This window comes from Pyxicephalus adspersus, chromosome 9 (genome assembly GCF_032062135.1).
Source record: "Pyxicephalus adspersus chromosome 9, UCB_Pads_2.0, whole genome shotgun sequence".
In the NCBI taxonomy this organism is placed as follows: domain Eukaryota; kingdom Metazoa; phylum Chordata; class Amphibia; order Anura; family Pyxicephalidae; genus Pyxicephalus; species Pyxicephalus adspersus.
Window position 1 is genome coordinate 41,805,646 of NC_092866.1, and position 20,000 is coordinate 41,825,645.

At 37.6% G+C, this 20,000-nt stretch overlaps 1 protein-coding gene across 1 annotated transcript in view; it reads left to right on the forward strand.

The window, feature by feature from the left end:
• AP2A2 (adaptor related protein complex 2 subunit alpha 2) overlaps window positions 1-20,000 on the forward strand; it is a 55,700-nt gene that overhangs the window by 21,660 nt on the left and 14,040 nt on the right. The window contains exons 3-14 of the mRNA XM_072421700.1: window positions 1,972-2,114; window positions 6,054-6,247; window positions 8,345-8,474; window positions 9,778-9,879; window positions 11,215-11,323; window positions 12,182-12,332; window positions 15,540-15,708; window positions 16,616-16,753; window positions 16,857-17,039; window positions 17,678-17,775; window positions 18,347-18,578; window positions 18,914-19,084. Of these exons, the coding sequence (XP_072277801.1) occupies window positions 1,972-2,114; window positions 6,054-6,247; window positions 8,345-8,474; window positions 9,778-9,879; window positions 11,215-11,323; window positions 12,182-12,332; window positions 15,540-15,708; window positions 16,616-16,753; window positions 16,857-17,039; window positions 17,678-17,775; window positions 18,347-18,578; window positions 18,914-19,084 (1,820 nt within the window). The remainder of the gene's footprint in view (window positions 1-1,971; window positions 2,115-6,053; window positions 6,248-8,344; window positions 8,475-9,777; window positions 9,880-11,214; window positions 11,324-12,181; window positions 12,333-15,539; window positions 15,709-16,615; window positions 16,754-16,856; window positions 17,040-17,677; window positions 17,776-18,346; window positions 18,579-18,913; window positions 19,085-20,000) is intronic.

Genomic DNA, 20,000 nt, shown 5'->3' on the forward strand with positions numbered 1-20,000 from the left:
GAAGAATGGGATCACTAAACAATATTGGGGGACAGTTTGTATAGCTGCTTGATATCAGAAAACTGCATTACAGGTAACTACATTAGCCTGCATGGTCACAGCTGCAGTGCCATTCTTCCAAAAGGGCCGTGTGCGAGAAATGGTCCCCAACTCCTCATTTTCATTTGAACGGGAGATCTGGGACCACAGTTGAGCAAGTGACAAAACACTGTGGCTTACCAGGGGTCTTAAATGGCCCTTTAGAATAAAGCAACTCCATGTTTCCTTGGCTTTAATTTTAGCACAGAGTGCTGGGTTGCCTGGCCTGGAAACGGGGCTCCTGTTTGTTGCCCTATGTGTTTTAAAAATGAAGCAAAGTCTGATCACGTTGCATCTTCCTTGTTAAATCTCCTGTATAAAGCCAGTGTAAAGAAGGCCTTCGGCCACAGCAAACTACCGACTTACATAACTGCAGGGGCTGTGCTGGGGCCGGATTTTTGTCTGTTTAGAGCTAGCCCTATGCTAAATTCAGCCCTAAACAAAGAATGTCTTGCTGTAAATTAAACATTAATTAAAAAACAAAAAAACATTCCTTACAATTTGTGTGCATTCTTACAGTTGCCATTAAAAATGAGAGTTGGAATGCCTATTTGGTAATCAAATCCTTTTTCCTCTATTGGAATGGTAAGATGTTTATACACACATGGCCCAGTTCTTGTTTATTTCATATACAGAAATATTGTACTAAGTGTGGTGTTGTATGATGTGCAATTGGCTCTGTTAGGAAGATGTGTGGGTGTATTGCAGAATCCATGACACTGACAGCTATTCAGCGGAGCAGTAGAAGCGTAAGACCTGTGAGCTCTGCATGATTCTTGGAATCAAGTCAGCATTTTTCTATTTGCTGAGCTGACCTCTCCCTGCTGCTTGGGAGGTGAATCTGCACTGTCATCGGGCCAGATTTATCAGCATTTTCCCTTTTCATTCAAACTGTGAAAACTGTTATTTCAAAATTAAACATTTATCTTGGTGCCCCTGCCTTGTATATTGCGTGTGTTTATTATCTTACTCAATCATCCCAGCTGCTTTGAATGTGAACACAAATAAGCAGTCTCTTCTTCATTTGCATCTATATTTTACTGGTATACCCGTTTATTCCATATGTTCTGACACGTGGCATGTCATATATATATATTCTAATGAATTTTACAGAGAATATTTGTTTAGGCAACATCTTTATCTAAAGGTTTACATTTGGTGCTATTAACAGAACTTGGTGCAGTTAAATGTTATACACATTTATTGCGCCTTTTTGATCACACACATCACTCTGGCCTTTAAAACTATACGTAAAGCCACAATACAGATATATTGGTTTACTTACCTGGTTTACTTACAATTATTGGTTTGTGTACATAGGAGTCCGAAGCAAGTTCTGTGTAGTAGATGTGTGCTTGTTTTGCAATTATTATTATTTTTTTAACAGTATTTATATAGCGCCAACATATTACGCATCGCTGTGCTTGATCTTCTTTTGAATTACTTTGACTTATGATTTGCTTCTGAGTTCCTTCAAAGTACTTCTAGTTTGCCTTTGCTTTTACATAGACCTTTATAGTTTCCTTTTAAATTTGTGTTGCTCAACCAGTGTTCTGTGGAACTCTAGGGTTTCTTCAGAGGTTGATAGGGGTTCCTTGAGCAATGAATAATTTGATGATATTTTTGTTTGGTGTGACGTTCTTCATACTGACCTCCTCACTAATGTTCTGTAGGATTTGCATAAAATCAATATAACAGAAGTTCCCCAAGACTCAAAAGTCACTTCCAGGGGTTCCCCCATGTTAAAAATGTCCAGAAAGATATGTTCATTTAAAGCAGTCTATTTATTGAAATATATATCTATTGATTGTGTGTTCTTTTGCTGCATCTAGGAATTTTTTGTAATGCTCAATTCAATACTCTGATACCCTTTTGTTTTTTTTTCCTATCCAGGAGATAAAGCTTTAGATGGCTACAGCAAGAAGAAATATGTCTGCAAGCTGCTATTTATTTTCTTACTTGGCCATGACATTGACTTTGGCCACATGGAGGCGGTGAATCTGCTCAGTTCCAACAAGTACACAGAAAAGCAGATTGTGAGTCAGACCCTTGAGTTTTCATTATAGTGCTTTGATTTGTATGGTTTATGGCATCTGTGTGTTGGGGGGTGGGGACAATTTTTGATTTGGTAATCAAAATAAATCTGTCATTGGGAAAAATATAGGGCTGCCATTACAGTAGCTTTGACTTCCTAAATCACAAACCTTCAGGACAAGCATACAGCTCAGTATTGACAAAAAAGTCTGATTTCTACAATTTGGTGTGCGTCTGCTGACCAAAGAATTGAAGGAAGCAAGTCAGCATGACCGCTGTGAAGCTTGTATCTTTGTGAAGGAAATGTCTGCAATGGTAGATTCTATGCTTCTTACGTGACAGATTCTTTATACAGTACAACCTTCAGGAATTTTTTATTCTTTGCAAGCAATTTTTTAGAGGTTAAATAATATTATTTTTGTTATATATGTTTGGTAAGTGCAGTATATTCCCTGTTGATCTATTTGAAAGATATAAAAAGATGTGCAGTGTTGCCTCTAGCAATGTTATCAGCAAGTTTGTTAGGGGCTGTGGAACATCTCTGTTATACAAATGAGAAGTGTGTGAAGTGTTCTGTAGTTTTAAATTACAGTGGTACCTTGGTATAAGTCCTTAATCCGTTCCAGTCCGTTGGACTTCTACCAAACACATTTTCCCATTAGAAATAAAAAGAAATTTATTAATCCGTTCCCATAAAAAAAAAAATGCTATTGTTATTGGCATAATATACATTGATTGGGCTGTATAAAATAATTTAAACACTGCTTAATACTAAAATACATAAATACAAAAGCAATTAGATGAAATAAATGAAAATGTAACCTCACTTTACTTTGCTGAGAATAGTCGAGTGCCTACTAGGATGGTGCTGAGAAGGAAGGAGGAGGAGATGTTAAGTAATTCACAGAGAGTTACAGCGCGGGTTGTTCACTGAATGGTAGCAACTGGCGTGCTGACGCTCGTGGGCAGTCGTGGAGAGAGGTTTGTCTTGAGAGAGGTAAATAAGGGTAGCGCACGGTGTTATGACTCATTTATGTATACCAAGCAAAATTTTTCATGCCCAAACAGGACTTATACCAACTTGGACTTATTCCAAAGCGGACTTATACAGAGGTACCACTGTACTTCCTTGTCTTGGAAAAATAATACAGTTACTCCATAGCATATTGTACAGTGGTTTACTGTCACCCTAGGACAGGTTACTAAAAAGAAAATGCCTGAAAAAACACACTTTTCCTGTGTTTAGATGTTCTTTAATCAGCGTCTTCTGTCCTGTTCTTCTGTTCTTTAACAGGTTTTGTTTCTTTAAAAGTAAACCATACTGTGATAATTATTGTAAAACTGTCATCTTCGGAATGAAGTGGTTTCTGGATCATTTGTGATTCTCTTTTACAGAAGGATTTGTAATTTTAGTCAGCTATTTTTGTGATACCTAAACCTCTAATAGTGAGGATGATCGTTTAGCTCCACTGTTTCCTGAGTTAACTTTACACTTACCAGGTCAGCTTATAACTCCATGGACAGAGGTGATAATGCTGATTGTCTAGTAAAGAGGTGTTCAAGTGCAGGGAAAGGGAATTTGTTTGTTAATAACTACATGTCTCCCTGTCTGTGAATTGGGAGCAATGAGTGTAAGTTATAAAAATGACTTTTCATAATTATTAGCAGATAAAATAAACCACACACATATATTTATTTGCCCTATCACCAGAGCAATAAAGTGGAACTAAACCCGCAATTTATCACCTATCCCACATTCCACTGCAGGATGCCATCATCTTCATTCTTTGCTTCATGAAGACTATATTCAGCAATATTGATTGGCAGGGATGACTTAATTCCTGCGCAGGCATGGGGGAGTTCATTTATTCCCAGTACATGCCATGGAAGCCAGGATTGCGGCATCCACAAGGCAGGTAAGAGCAGTTATTGCAGAAGGTATATCGCTTTTCCCTTTCTGCAATAACCATCTGCCTGAATGCCCATGTTAAAAGTTCGGTTCCACTTTAATCCCAAAAACAATCTTCCTGTAAGACATGTCCATTTACCATGTTTTGAGAATAGTATTTACCTATAAATGCCCCCCATGTGTGGACATACAAAAGCCCCGAGACTACTTATGTGTGCTGCCATCTTGGATAATCAGCAACCACACCTTAGATTAGATTTTCGGCTTGCTGAAGCAGTTGTAGATCTTTCCCCTTGTACTTTGTCTGACAAGTCCGCTCTCTTTCATCAAAACTGTTTTTAATCGATGCCATATGTTTCACACAGACATAGTTTGTATAGTTGTTAAATATTTGAGGAGGCTAATTCTCCAGAAACTCCTTGCACAAATGTTTCAAAATGCAGGAATCTCAAGGCGTGGGTAGTAGATTATAATTTGGCTCAAATCACTGCATTTTTATTTCACATAAGGCCTAAATAGTGCTTATGCTGGTAAAAAAAATTAGGAAAACTGCTGCAAATCGAACTACAGTATACTGTGTTTTGTTTGTCTTTGAAGCCCAACTCCAGAAATAATAAACTTTCCATGGTAAAAGCAGGAAAACAAACAATAAGCCTCCACCCCACTCCAGCATGCCAAATCCGTAATTCTACCTTACATCTTGCAAATCTAATTTTGTTACACGCCACCTTTAGTTAGAGCCCTTCTGTACTGCCAGGTGGCCCTGGTGTGGGTGCTGGATGTTGAAATTCATGATGTTACTACACCCCTTTCTTCTTATCATTCAGTAAAACATTTAACCCCAGGCTTGGAAGAAAAAGAGGGAGGGAGAGAAATGGGGTATAGGAAACTTGCAGCACTTACACCTTACGTGAGCTGAAGCTATACTTATGCTGGCATGTAAATAGAACACACACACACACACACACACACACACACACACACACACACACACACACACACGAAAATAGATAAAGATTTTCAGAATGTAGGAAATGGGGATAGTAGGATTTTATTGCTTTTACTATGGTATATTTTTTTGCCCTGAATTGGGGTCTATGTATTGCCAAAACCGTCATTTTTTTCACTTTAAAACTGACCCCTTGTCAGATAAAAAAGGGCACAATAATGCAAGCCAGTATTTATATTATTACATTAGTAAGTGTATCTTTTTTTTTTTAAACAAGCAGCATAGTAGCCTATTTTTATTCTGCTATCCGCTTCTTGCATTCCCTGTACATCAGGTCTATAAAACACTACAAGGAGCTATCGGTTCATGAAGAAGTAGGATAAATGATGCTGGAATATAGTAGGGTAAGAGCCTGGATTAAGGTTAACTGTAAAGCAAAAGCAAATTTTGTTTATCCTTTGTTTTTTTTTTTTTTTACCTTTTTTTTTAACTGGAGTTCTTCTTATGCTTTGGAAAAAGTGGGGAAGGATTAGAAAATGTTTTAAATTTAAACCTCTAATCCAAAACAGAAGTGGTAGTCCATTTACCTCATATATTTCACAAAAGCTTTTATTGTTCTTCTGTCTGTTTTTTTACGTATTGATTCTGCCAGATAATGGGACTTTCATTTTAAAAGTGACAATGCTCACCACATATCAGTACAGAATATACATTCCACTCCTGGTGTGAGCACCCAAACTTTATATTCTCCTGGGATTTCCATAGCATCCAAATTCAAAGATAGGCACAGGTTTTGACCCCTGTGGGTATGTTAAATACTTTTAACTCCTGCAGTCAAAATCTTTATACAATTGGTTTCTCTCACCCAGTAGGTATGTACACCTGACCCTTGCACTCTGTATATTACATACTTGTGACCCCTGAAGTCTTGACTTAAAGAGGAGTAGATACCCCTTTAAACCATTAAAAAATACAAAATGATAAATTGACTACTAGCCAGCATTAATTACTGTATTGTATATGTTTAATATTGAAATGTAAAATGGCATTTTAACAATAGGACTGTCCTTTATTTCATCCTAGGGTTATCTCTTCATATCTGTGCTGGTGAATTCAAATAGTGAGCTTATCCGTCTTATTAATAATGCCATCAAAAATGATTTGTCTAGCCGCAACCCTACCTTCATGGGACTGGCTCTCCACTGTATTGCTAATGTAGGTAGCAGAGAGATGGCCGAGGCCTTTGCTGGAGAGATCCCAAGGATATTGGTTGCTGGGTAAGAAAGTTGTTTTTACTTTTACTTACTTTTAAAACTGTGTTAGTTTAAAATCACAACGCCTGCTCCAGTTTTAAATCTCAACTGCAGTACTGGTAGGTGTCCTGTTTGCATTTTTTCTTTAACAAATTTTCTTTGCACAATTGTTTCTAAGTCTTGCATACTTTTTGCATGATGTTCATTGTGATACAGCTCTTCCTGTGCTGCCATTACACGCTGTGGTTCTCGGGGACACGGGGATGATGCTGTAATGCAGGTGGTGCTACCGATCATGTTGTTGTCAGGTGCAATACCTGCTAGGACATGAGCAGGAAATGTTTTGGTGATATGTTACCCTTAAGACTTCATGTCCCAGCAGGTGTTACACCGCTCAGCATGAAGATGGGACAGTCACATCACAACCGCTTTTAGGAAATAAATCCAAGGCACCAAAATCCATAGTGTACATGTAAACCTGTATTCGAGTAAAGAATTCAAAGGGAAAGGAGGTCATTCTATTTTTTAGTTGTTAACTTCAGGCTTTTATGTGACCTGCTAGAGTAACAGCCTGATATTGAAATGCTTGTAATGGCAGAAAAAGCCCAACAAACTGGAGAAAATTGTATATGCACTTACTCTCATCGTTCATTAGAAAGGGCTGATCATTATAGTGCGAAACATTACTCTGAGTTAATATTAATAAAAAAAAAAATCATTATCGCCAGTAAAGTGTGAAGAGTTGTGGAAATAGAAATGTAGATGTTGCTGCTGTAGTTTATTTCATTGAAGGTGCAAGAGTTATGACTGTCATTGTCATTCTTACTTCACTACTTAGTAATTTATAGACTTGGTATGAGCATGTGGGTTAGGTGTCCTGACATTTCTGTGATTTGTGCCCTGCATTTTAAAAGCAGTCAGCATCCAGTTTTTTTTTAGATGTGCCTGTTGTATATATACTGAACAACATAATTTATAGGATTGAAATATTTGGAATCCATTTCAAATCAACACAACCTTTTTTTTGCGGGGGATTTGGTTTTGGTATGACATAAAAGAACTGCAACTGACATCGTTGTGAGTTCTTTGCTTTTAGAAAAGATAACCGCTGTGGGTGTTTTAGATGAGTTTTCATGTATGTCTGTGTGAAAAATAAATTGACAAAATGACTCTGGTATTGAAAAGGTTACGGTGGAAGTCCAGGCAGATGTATAAACCTAATTAAATTTAAAGTTTTTTGCTGGTAACAATTATATTATACAGAATAATTCTCTTTATAAATAGCAATACCTATATCAGTCTCACCAGCTGACTTCTGTGATCCCATTTTATAGAGGAGCTCACACTGGGGGAGAAGAGGTTTTTTTCAGTGTGTCATCCATGTCATCCATATGATGATTCTCCTTGGTTGTCCAGTCACAAGCAGAGGGCCAGTTGTTCTTATTTATAAAGTTAAAAGCTGTATTTATAAGGGAGCTTAAAAGCTTAGATATGCTGTTTGGCAGAAATGTCTGGATCCCAAAACCAGAGCCACAAAATTACGGTGAACGACTCAATCGATTTTCTGATGTGTGTAACAACATTGCAATGTGTCCAACCAAGGATAAGAATATCAGTTGGTTGCAAACAGATTTTTCTTCTGATACTCTGTGTTCTCCTCAGCGCACCAACTGGCACTTTTTGGTAACCACCCAAAATCAGAGGGTTGGACACATTGCAATGTTATTACACATCAGAAAAAGTTGGGTCACAATACAGGGGGTGCCTACAGCTTCTTCCCACAAAGCTTAAAAAAATTCTGGGCAAGATTCTCCTTAGATCGAGTTGGTTTCATTAGATTTGAAGTTGATGAAGTACAAGTAATAAAAATAAAATGCCCATGTGTCCCTAGCCCTAAAATCCCTTAGTGGAATCTGGGTTTACCCAGACTGCCTTTTCTTATTCTTTCTGGACAGCAACATTTTTTACCTGTAGTTTTTATATTATTTGAGCTAGTGTTGTTTTTCTGAAGCATAGCACATTGGGCGAGAGGAACTATAATTTATGCATATCTGCCTGCTACAGTTTGCTCTTTGCAATGTATCTGCCACTTTTTGTTTTATATTTGTTTCATTTTACCAGAGACACCATGGACAGCGTTAAACAGAGTGCTGCCCTCTGCCTCTTGCGCCTGTACCGCACCTCTCCAGACTTGGTGCTCACCAATGAGTGGACGTCACGAGTAGTGCATCTGCTTAATGACCAGCACCTGGTAAGGCAGTCCTTAAGGTTGCTTTTATTTATCCTGTTGTGTTTTTTTTTCTTTCAGTTATACTAAGAATAATCAGGTTGCTAACGATTAATGAACATTCTAAAAATCAGTTCACTTGCTAGCAGGTTGAAGCAAAAAGTTTTAAAGGTAAAAGTTGTGCATGAAAGTAACTGTGGGTAGGTAGCATTAACCTATGCCAGATGTCGCCAACCAGTGTTCCGCGAGAAAATGTTGGTGGTCTGCAGCTCTAGCCGGTGCACCCCCAAGCGGAGTCAGGAGAAGGACCTCTCCGGCCAGGGCTGCGGGACCACATACCCAGTACAAATCCCAGGCTCAGGGAAGTGGGTGGGCTTGTGTCCTTGGACACATCCTGCCCACTCTCCCATCGCAGGCTCAGATCTGTGATTGGAGAATGGGCGGGGTTATATCATCATGACATAGTTTCTCCCCCTTTGAGTGACACCCAGTTCTCTGCGCATGCACTGTCAGGAGCCGGTAAATTTAATGGTCCGCGGGACCAAAAAGATTGGCGACCACTGACCTAGGTGACCAAACTACGACCAGCTGTCTAGACCTTTTGGGTACATTGGGCCCAATTTATGAAAGTGTTTCAAGGCTGCAGAGGATACACTTTCATCAGTGAAGCTGAAGAAATCCATTCCAAGTTTGCTGGACCCCTCGGCTTCACTGATGAAAGTGTATCCTCTCCAGCCTTGGAGAGCTTTCATAAACCAAGGCCATCACCTAACTGCACTGCAGCCAAACATGTCTAGTTTTGGATACGGGAGTGGTGATGAGGAACAGTACTACGTGCCATAGCTAACATAACACTAATAAGACTGTGAGGTGCTGATGTCTGTTGTCTGAACTCATGCTGCCCACTACTTTTAAAGTCTCTCTTATCCTCACAGCCCTCGCTGATGGTTCCCTGAGGTTTGGGCTGTTTGTGTCCTGGGCACAAGCCATTAGAATTTTTATTAGTGAGCATATTTATTGGCTTCTACCAGACATACGAAGCCCTTCCAGGTGTCATCAATTGTTCATACTAAATTCCAATAGGGAATATCTCTGACATTGACATTTTTTTTTTTTAATTATAACAAAGTTGTATTAGTGTGTGCACATTAACAAATGATGAGGTGTGTCTCACTGGTTTCTCTTGGCTTGACATCCTGTGTTTGGTTATCGTTTTTCATTGTTTACACTCTTGTCTTATAAACAGAATAAATCTGTATCCTTTTCAGAAATTTGAGTGTCGCATTTTTCATGTAATAGAATGAATGTTTCTTAATTTCCATTGCAGGGAGTAGTAACGGCTGCCACCAGTCTGATCACCACCTTGGCACAGAAGAATCCTGAAGAGTTTAAAACTTCAGTTTCGCTTGCAGTGTCCCGGCTGAGCAGGGTAATCGTGAACATCTAAACATTTCTGAGTCATACTTACAAATGCCAGACCTCCCTCTACTTTGTTTCGTCTTTCGTTTTTATTACAGTTTTGCAACATGAAATATATTTTTATGGCATTCTAGCCAACATAGTTTCTTGGCCTGCTTTTACCTGTTAAAATTGTCCTATACTTTGCTGAATGTAAAAGTCTTGGGCAAATTGTATTAGGCAGATATTCACTTATTGTTTTGAATTATTAGACATAATCTATGGTTTGTGTGAAAGACTTTATTTCTACTGTTTGCTAATTATTATTATTATTATTAATAATAATAAACAGGATTTATATAGCGCCAACATATTACGCAGTGCTGCACATTAAATAGGGACATTATAATTTAGTATTTTCAAAAGGTTTCCAGAACAGGAATTTTTCTCAGCCCAACAGTTAAGGTATATGAAAAAATAATTTCTTTCATATTTCCTTCACTGATAACAAAATAAATAATATACAGGTAAAAATTTTGTTGACACTTAATAGTGTGTAGCAAAGACTAATGTCTAATTTATTTACAGGTATGAGAAATCTAAATATCTGTAATGAATTGTATTAACTTGTAAACATTAGAAATACCTTTTTATCTCATTTTTGAGTGTAGTGGCCCTTATATTGATGTTTTTTCTTAAAGCAAGTACTGTATAAAAAAGAAAACAATCTTTCAGAAATAGTTCCTAAATATTAGTTTATATTCTTTCATCTGGATCACCATTCCTTCTGAAGCATAAGTTCTTCAATTTACTATGCACAAAGTAAATTTTACAAAATATTGCTGGCACAAGGGTTTTTTGTTTTTTTTTGTTCCAGTGAAAAATATTTGTCCATAGTGCACCAAATTAAGGTTTCATCCTTTAGGATCAGGCCCATTGCATGAACAGAGTTTTAAAGAACCACTGGAAGGAATGAGATATTGTGCCAGCCTGGCCATTTCAAATCTAACTTTTTATATGTTAAAGGTATTTGGTTATATAGATGTTTTTCATATTGGGGCTTTAATCCTTAAGAGTCACATTTTCCACTGGCCTGCAATATTCCAGGCATTTTTTTTTACTGACCACCACAATAATAGCTGTGATATAGTAATTTATAAAAGGGGTTCACTAAAGACCTGAAGTTATTTCAAGGTTTCCCCATATTAAAAAAGATTGACAAAGACTAGCTTAAATGGTTGTTTACTTTTCAACGTACCTCTGTGTTAAACCAGACTTTATGTGCTTGGCTACATTTGGGCTGTCATCTTTTAGTTGCATACCGTAATTTCAAATTAATTTGCTTTTTTTGTTTTTACATTTTCAGATTGTCACTTCGGCCTCCACGGATCTGCAGGATTACACATACTACTTTGTTCCTGCTCCCTGGCTCTCCGTGAAACTGCTAAGGCTGTTACAGTGTTATCCTCCTCCAGGTAACAATGTGTCAATGTTCATATCTGTCTTCAAGCAGTAACATTCATTCTTGGTAACAACTATTTACAGATCCACCGTCTTGGATTGTCCCATGCTTCTGTGTTGTTCAAACCTAAAAATACTTTGGACAATCACTTGGATCCTTAGATTTGTTGGGTCGGAAGTGTCCCGGAGGTTGTGTTGCTTGAGGATAGGCAGATAATGTCTAGAAAGCTTGAAAGGGTTTTTGTGTACACATTTGTTGGTTGTTTGGTTTGTTTTATTCTGGCAGTTTTTGAGGATTACCTGCTCCCCAGCTCCATATATCACTATTGGTTGACACTGTGATGTGCCATTCCATTGCCCATCAGGAATATGTCCACAAGTAGAAATATTTTTTTATATATACAATATTTACTCACATTTTGGGAAAATGGAACACCAATGCATTTTGGGAAAATGCTTCACCTGGTTTGTGGTTGCAGGGAAAAATAAACAACCTCAAACAGAAAGGGTTCTCCACCATAAACACTGGGGTTGCTATATAATTTTTTGGGCACTCCTAGTTTGGTATGGCACTCCTTTTTAGCATTTGAATATACTGACTGTAACTGCTAAACAGGCTTGTTGTGGGTAGCAGCCTCAACCAAGTTATTTATTCTTATTTGATTGTTGGGATTAATGTAATCATGAAGAAGTTTGTTCCAGTGCCTCTTCCCCTCTAGTGCAGATATAACTATACCTGTCAACAGCTTTATCAGGGCAGAACTCTTATGAAACTGCATTTCCTATGCAACATAATACTGACCTTTTTATTATCTATTCCTAAAAATGCTTGTAAAGACCTTCCTTCACTGTGCTGCATTTTACTGTTACAGAGGACCCTGCTGTTCGAGGACGACTTACGGAGTGTTTGGAAACCATTTTGAACAAAGCCCAGGAACCCCCTAAATCTAAGAAGGTGCAGCACTCCAATGCCAAGAATGCTGTTCTGTTTGAGGCGATCAGCCTCATTATTTATCATGACAGGTGAGTACTAGTATATTTATAGATGCCTAATCAAATGTCCTATTGGTACCAGCATTCTAGTGTCCAATTTATTGTTGGAACTGAAATGCATTTTTTTGTTTGTAAACATATCGGGAGCATATGAAAAATAACTAGAAGAAAATGGCTTGGTTTTATAGCTGCCAATAGTAAATCACATTTTATTTTAATTCTTCAACGGAAAAAATAAAAACGCAAAGCTGGCTTCTTTGGAAACAAGACCCTTTTTATATTTTTTTTCCCCTAGCATTCTTTTTTGCATAATCCCCCTTGGACCCTGTGTATAATAATGTCTGAAGAAACATGTTCTCTGGTGTTAATGAGATTGTTGTTTTCATGGCTGAAGAGCATAAAAAAGGAGAATATGGTTGTCTGGGCAACACCGTATTTTCTTTACACACGCTGTATTTCCTTCAGACACTATGATGCATAAAGGCTCATGTAAAGGAGGAAAAAATCCTGTTTTCCTTTAATAGGTACTCCAGGCTGACACTCTGCCAGGAGGCTTTCCAATACTTCCTTAATGATGAACTGAGAACATCCTGGTGCTGAGGATTTTCCAGATGGCATAGCCAAAACTAATATATATTTAACTTTAGAGTGACTGCAGTGTGTAGGCTGGCATTCATCATGCAATTACTGAGGCTTCTGAATGCTCAATGTTCTGTTCTTTCAGTGGTAGGTTTATCTCCCTGACAGTACCCACTGCACTTTCCATATTACGTTTGCAGTTACGGTGGAAGATAATTATTTCTAAATCACCTTCTAGAAAAACGTTGCAAAAGGTACCCAAGTGCATATTTTTAAATCAGATAAAAAATTTACTAAATATTGGTTAACTACCTCTGTAGTGTGTTTTAAAAATATTTTTTTTTTTTTTAACCTAGGGTGTAAGTGCAGACAGGATTCTAAATATTTTGACCTGTTACATGCCAATCACCAAGTAATTATTTTAAGACCCTTTTAAAATCACTTGCTGAACTCTACAGTATATAAAGTTTAATTTTTAATGACTATCCACAGCAGTCAAAACTATACAGCCTATTAAGTCTCAAATTGGATAAAAACAGCAGCTCGGATTGTGTGAAAACCTGATTGGCTTACAGTTCTGCCCTTAATTAAACTGTATCTACAAAGAAATACAATTCCTTTTGGGTGATCTTGCATAGAATGTAATGTATATTGCAAGAATTTTGCAGGAATCTACATTTCTGGGGTTAGATGGCCATATAGAAAATTACAATTTACAGATTAAAATTGAAAGGCAATTTTTTAAAACATAATATCATAACATACATTACAATTTTCTTTTGTTTTGCAATTGTACATGCAAATTTTTTTGTAATAAAAGTCAACATTATTGTTACGGAAACACTCTGATCCTGTAAAATGAACCCTGTGAGTATTTATTTTGGTTACCAACTTTGCATGCTGAATCCCAGCCAAGGTGACTCAATCCTTATTCTGAGGGTTAGTACTAGTATTTTCCTCAGGCTTAGTATTTTGGCAAGTATTACATTTCATACTTGCAGGTAAGTGTTTTGAATTGTATGCAGCATTATGGCAGGCTTGCATATTAATCTCTGAAAACTGCAGACAAACTAATCCAAGCTTCACAAATTGCTTCTTTCATTCAGTCATCTGTCTTTGTATTGTTTTGATGCAAGCTGCTTTAGAGCATTTTAAAATATTCTTGCACTTGTGGCAGCCAGAAATAGAGAGAATTGTTTTCTTCACATTTTTTAAAATAAGACCCTTTGAAGCTTAGATTGGAATCTAACATTGTTTAAATATAATTCATTGGAAGCCAAAGCCTGAGTTTATACCATAATCACTGTGGGCTTATTTTGTTTAATCCTAGATTACAATACTACCTTGTTCCTGTTTTTATAGTGATACATATTACTTATCCATGGAGAGCAGCAAAAAATGAGCCACTAATAAATGAAACCATTGTCTTTCTTATTTAATAAGAGCGTGCAACAAACAGCCATAATGCACCTCAATCCATAACAATCAATGATAATTTTCCTTCCGCTCATCAGTAAAATTAAATGTGATTAGTTACCCAGGACTTGGCACATAATTACAGCTCTTTGTATTTTCTTCTTGGTTAGAGGGGGAAACAGAATGTACAGAAACCACCATTGCCTTCCTAATGTTAGTTGCCTTAATGTTTTCCAGTTATCTTATCAAAGTACTTTACTGGAACACTTACTATATACTATTCTGTAGTGTATTGAAGCAAAGGCAGCTAGGCAGTAGTCATCTTGTATGATTTGCATGAATACTTCCCCTTCGGTTTATGCAGTCTTAGGCTGTGTATGCTAATCAGAACATATTCACATCAAGAGAATGGAGTAATCTTCTAAATGGAATAAACAGGACAGTAGCACAATCAGGCCATGTATTCCCCTCATAAAGGTCTACTGTATGTCAGACCTTTGTATGTAAATCTCCTCCTGGTTTTAGGGGGTTATTAGATTCTGCCCTGGAAAAGAAAGTTGCACCTGGTACATATATATCAAGGTTTAGAAATAAACTTGAGTTAGGCATTGACACTGGTCCAACTTTTAGGACTTTGCTAGTTTCCTACAGCAACTACTGCCTGTTTGTGCTTGGTAGAAGATATCCACGTTAATAACTATGGAATCTTCTGATGGCCAGTTTGCTGATCTTGCACACAAGCAGCGTGCCTTATACTATCCTCCATCAACCTATTCATCCTATTTCTCCTATACCAGCTGGAAATGGGAGTTTGACAATTTAGGGACTAATGCTCAAAGAGCTACGATTTTGCAGCCCTCTCTGTTTGATTCCCTCTGTGATATTATGTTGGAATTCATGTACACAGATCCTATGATTTGGTACGGTTCTCTTTGATTAACTCAATGGGTTTATTAATATGAGTTTAGAGATTACTGGATTGGCTTTTGTGTATACAACAGAGAACAATAATCTCTGGTACACACTGCAGATGCTGCAATGTACAGGGGTTTTCAGATGAGGGGACCTAGAGAGGAGCTCTGAGTGCAGTCCTTCATCCATAGTAAGCGACCTCTGTTGTAGCTTTAAACGCCATCTGCATTCAGGTCTTTCCAATTCTGCAGCTCCGAAGGGAGATATCAGCACTACAGACTACCAGGCCATTACACATAGCCCATGTGTCTCTTCTATCCTGCTCTCCAGTGAGCCCAACCTGCTGGTCCGGGCATGCAACCAGCTGGGTCAGTTCCTGCAACACCGGGAGACCAACCTGCGCTATCTGGCATTGGAGAGCATGTGTACCCTGGCCAGCTCCGAGTTCTCACATGAGGCTGTGAAGACACATATTGAGACTGTAATCAATGCACTAAAGGTGAGTTTTCAATATAATCCTAGATGTTAATTTATGTAAGTAGAAGTTTTTTGTTAAATGGAATCTGTCTCGATGTTTTCTTTAACTACTAAGGCTCAGTCAGTGCTGTAGGTTTTTTCTTGCCCAAACTCTGTGAAGCAGTGCTGTCTTCATAGCACAGAACCATCTGCGCCACCAGTAAAAATTCTTACTTAAGGCCTTTAATACTTCCAGGTGATAGACAGTAGCACACCTTAATGCTGGATGGTAGCCCCAACTGTGCTAAGTAACCATTGTTCTTTCTGACAGTTTTTCATTATTACTATATACCTGCTGTGTTAATAAATACTAATATAATCTACTATTACACTTTTACATGAGGATATAACAAGTACGGCCAGGTGGGACTCATTTCTTAATATGATAGTAAATAAAAAGAATTTTTTTTGTAACAACCACTTATATATTAGCTGCTAACTGCTAATCAAAAGATTTAAAATGATGATTTCAACCCTTTCATTAACTCCACTTTTCTTCGCCCTAGTTCTTCTTGCACTGGTAGTTTGTGGGAGAAGGCTCCCCTTGTATTGGTGTACCAATGTAGTATCCCCTTAAGTCCCCATTGGTGTCCGATAGTTACCTGAGATACAACAGAGGCAAAACTGGTCCCACTCTATTGGTTATGCCAAGGGACATCAGTGCCAGAACTATGCAGGAGGTCATTTAGCCAATGCGCACAGCTTTATGATCCTTTATTAACAAAGAGACCCAGCAGTTTTCAATGTTGTCTCAACTGTTGGAACACATGAAATGACTCTTACTTTCCCTCTAGAATTTAGTAGTAGATATCTGTAGTTTTAGAATTTTCTTACTTTGCACATGTGATCACTGAGCAGTATTTCAGAATCTGTATTATTCTCCTTTACAGACAGAAAGGGATGTAAGTGTGCGGCAGCGTGCAGTGGATCTTCTGTATGCCATGTGTGATCGCAGCAATGCCCAGCAGATTGTAGCAGAGATGCTAAATTACCTGGAGACAGCAGATTATTCCATTCGAGAAGAGATTGTAAGAGCTGCATTAGAATGTATTCAGTCTATGTAAATTTCTTACTTGTACATGTACTTGTCATAACCTGGATATCTCTGTTTTTTTTTTTTTCTCATTTTAGGTTCTCAAGGTAGCAATCCTTGCTGAAAAGTATGCGGTCGATTACACGTGGTATGTGGACACTATCCTTAACCTTATTCGTATAGCTGGGGACTACGTCAGTGAAGAGGTCTGGTACAGGGTGATCCAAATTGTCATTAACAGAGATGATGTTCAGGGATATGCAGCCAAAACAGTGTTTGAGGTAATAAGACATAAGTGCTTTTCTCTATTGCCATTGCAGCCTAAAGTTGGCTAAAATATCACATGCGAAAATGTTTTAAGTACTTGCTATTCTCATATAAAGACATGGTCCAAGCACATAGCATTAATTGCACATATCAGTAGTGTCACATCACAATTCAAATACAAATTAGTACAAAGGGACAAATAGGTGTTTAGTTTAGCTACTGTAAGTATGTTATACAGTGAAAAGAAATTAAAAAATCAGTATCTATATTTTACCTTCAGAATAAAGTGTTTAGAGCAACATTAATGTTCTTTTCTAATCTGTTTTAAATCTAAACTCTTGTTTAGAACAAACAGTGCACTGTACTATAAAAAAATATTTTTAATCATACCTTTTATTTTAAATGACATCACCAGGATGTCCTTTATCCTCTTAAGTGCTGTTTATAAGTTCCACTGCAGGTAGAGGTCACCTTAATTCTTTTGATGCAATACGGCATTAGAATGCAAACCGTAATCAAATCCAGAGGCTTTACCCTTTTCCTACTGTGCTAGACATATTCTATCTGCCTGGGAAGTTCTTACACATTTTACCTGCAGTAATCATAATTACTTTTACATTTATATAAATTATTCTTTATATATATTTTTCAGGCTCTCCAGGCTCCTGCCTGTCATGAAAATCTGGTCAAAGTTGGAGGGTATATTTTGGGCGAGTTTGGCAATCTTATTGCTGGTGATCCACGTTCTAGGCAAGTTTGATTTGTTTTTTTTTATTTTTGTGCCCCAAAATAATTTTGGAGTCAGTTTTTAAACCAGTGAATATGACATTCCCTGAAGCATTCCTTGGTGCAGAATCTTTCAGGTCCATGTGTTTCAATGACAGTATTGATTGTCCACTAGGGAATGTCAGATCTGCTACTTTATAAATAGACCCTATAGTGAATAAAAATTCAAGAAAAACTGTGTGCAACTTTTGTTAAAAACTTGCTGTAAAGGTAGGATGCAGTTGCCTTAAAAGTAAGTGTTAAAATTGGTTCATGAAGTGGTCGTTATAGCACAACAGCTGTGTCTATTTCATTCTGTGAAGAATAATCTTTGCGTGAAGTGTATTGCATGTCTATACTGATTTCTTAAGGAGTTTTGTAATAAGGAGATTCCAATGCAGGTTGCAAGTGTGTGTGTGTGTGTGTGTGTATATATATATATATTATATGTTCAGCTGGCAGAAACATGAAAATGAATACAAATTCTAAGTATTTTTTTTCCCTGCATTATGTGGTGGAGTTTTACACCATTGTTTCCCTTGTGTTTTCTCTACAGCCCGTTGATTCAGTTTAACCTGTTACACTCAAAGTTCCATCTTTGCAGTGTTCCTACTAGGGCTCTTCTGCTTTCAGCCTACATAAAGTTTATAAACCTCTTCCCTGAGATTAAACCCACAATTCAAGATGTGCTACGAAGTGACAGCCAGCTCCGAAATGCCGATGTGGAGCTTCAGCAACGAGCTGTGGAATATCTGCGCCTAAGCTCCATTGCCAGCAATGACATCTTGGTATGCATATTGGGGGAAGTCTTAAATAAAATGAATAATACAGACTGACATGTTAGCAGCTTTGGGTCATTTTACTTCAGAGTAATGTTTCCTTATGTCATCTTTTTGGCAGTCCTTAATAATATATCTTAATAATAATTATATATATATATATATATATATATATATATATATATATATATATTTTGACCTTGTGGATGACATAGGAGACTCTACCCTTCATTTTCTATGACAGTACTATAATATATAGGCAGCATTATCTTTGCCTGTGGGCATTTTAGGGCATTGCTGTTTTAAAATGATAAACCATTGTGATTTTTTGTTTTGTTTTTAAGGCTACTGTTTTGGAGGAAATGCCGCCTTTCCCTGAACGGGAGTCCTCCATCTTGGCCAAGTTGAAGAAAAAGAAGGGTCCCGGCACGGTCACGGACTTGGAAGACACAAAGAAGGAGAAAAACAACTCTGATGTGAATGGGGGCATTGAGCCCGCCCCTGTTAGCACAGCGGTATGTCACATTTTAGGGAGGTGATATACATGTTGACTTTCTGCTGCTATCTTGAATTACAAATAGTCTGATTGTTATATATGAAATGGGTGGATTGTATCTAGCCTCCTGTGCTTTTTTGTTATTAAGTAGAATTAGGGTTAGGGCAGATGCAGGGGTGTTTTAGAGGATGTCCAAGCCCTTCTTGCATCTGACTCTGCTTGTGAGTGGCATAAAGTGTAAAGAACCTCCATAAAGATAAAGTCCTGTGGGGATGCTTTGCAGCACAGCATTTAGTAAAAGGCCAAAACAGACAAGCACAGACAATCGGTACTTTTAATTGTAGGACAAGTGGTGTAGTGCACTGTGTATGTAGTCTTTAGGTGTAGGGCACTCTGCCTAGTGTGAGCACAGCTTACTTTAGGCTGAGGTTCATTTGCTCCCTGCTCCTACCGACAGTCTGGAATGAACTACCCCTTAACAGCATTTTCAAACTACCAGGTTCTGAAAATAACATGTAGGAATGGAATAATACTTAACACACTTAACCTTCCAAGGCTTTTAGGCTAGATATGCCTTGGCAGAAGTTAAATCAACTAACGGAACTAATGGTTCTAATATGGTTAGGTTTGCAGTTGACAAATGCAAATTTTTAAATATAATTATTATTTTCCTCTTCTTGCCTTTTAGTTTTTAGGTCTGTAAACAGAAAACTATCTGTACACACAGTGGAATTCTTGGAGTTACTCAGAAGATACAGAAGTGGCAAAATAATTTAATTAACATACAGTGAGATGCAAGACTTACTATGGATTAATTTCTTGTGAGACTTGTTAGCTGTTACATTTCACGTTCATCCTCAAAACAAACTTTTTGTGGGAAAGTCAGATGCTCTGAAAAACTTTAGGGAAGATAGTGTAGAGTTCTAATAAACCAC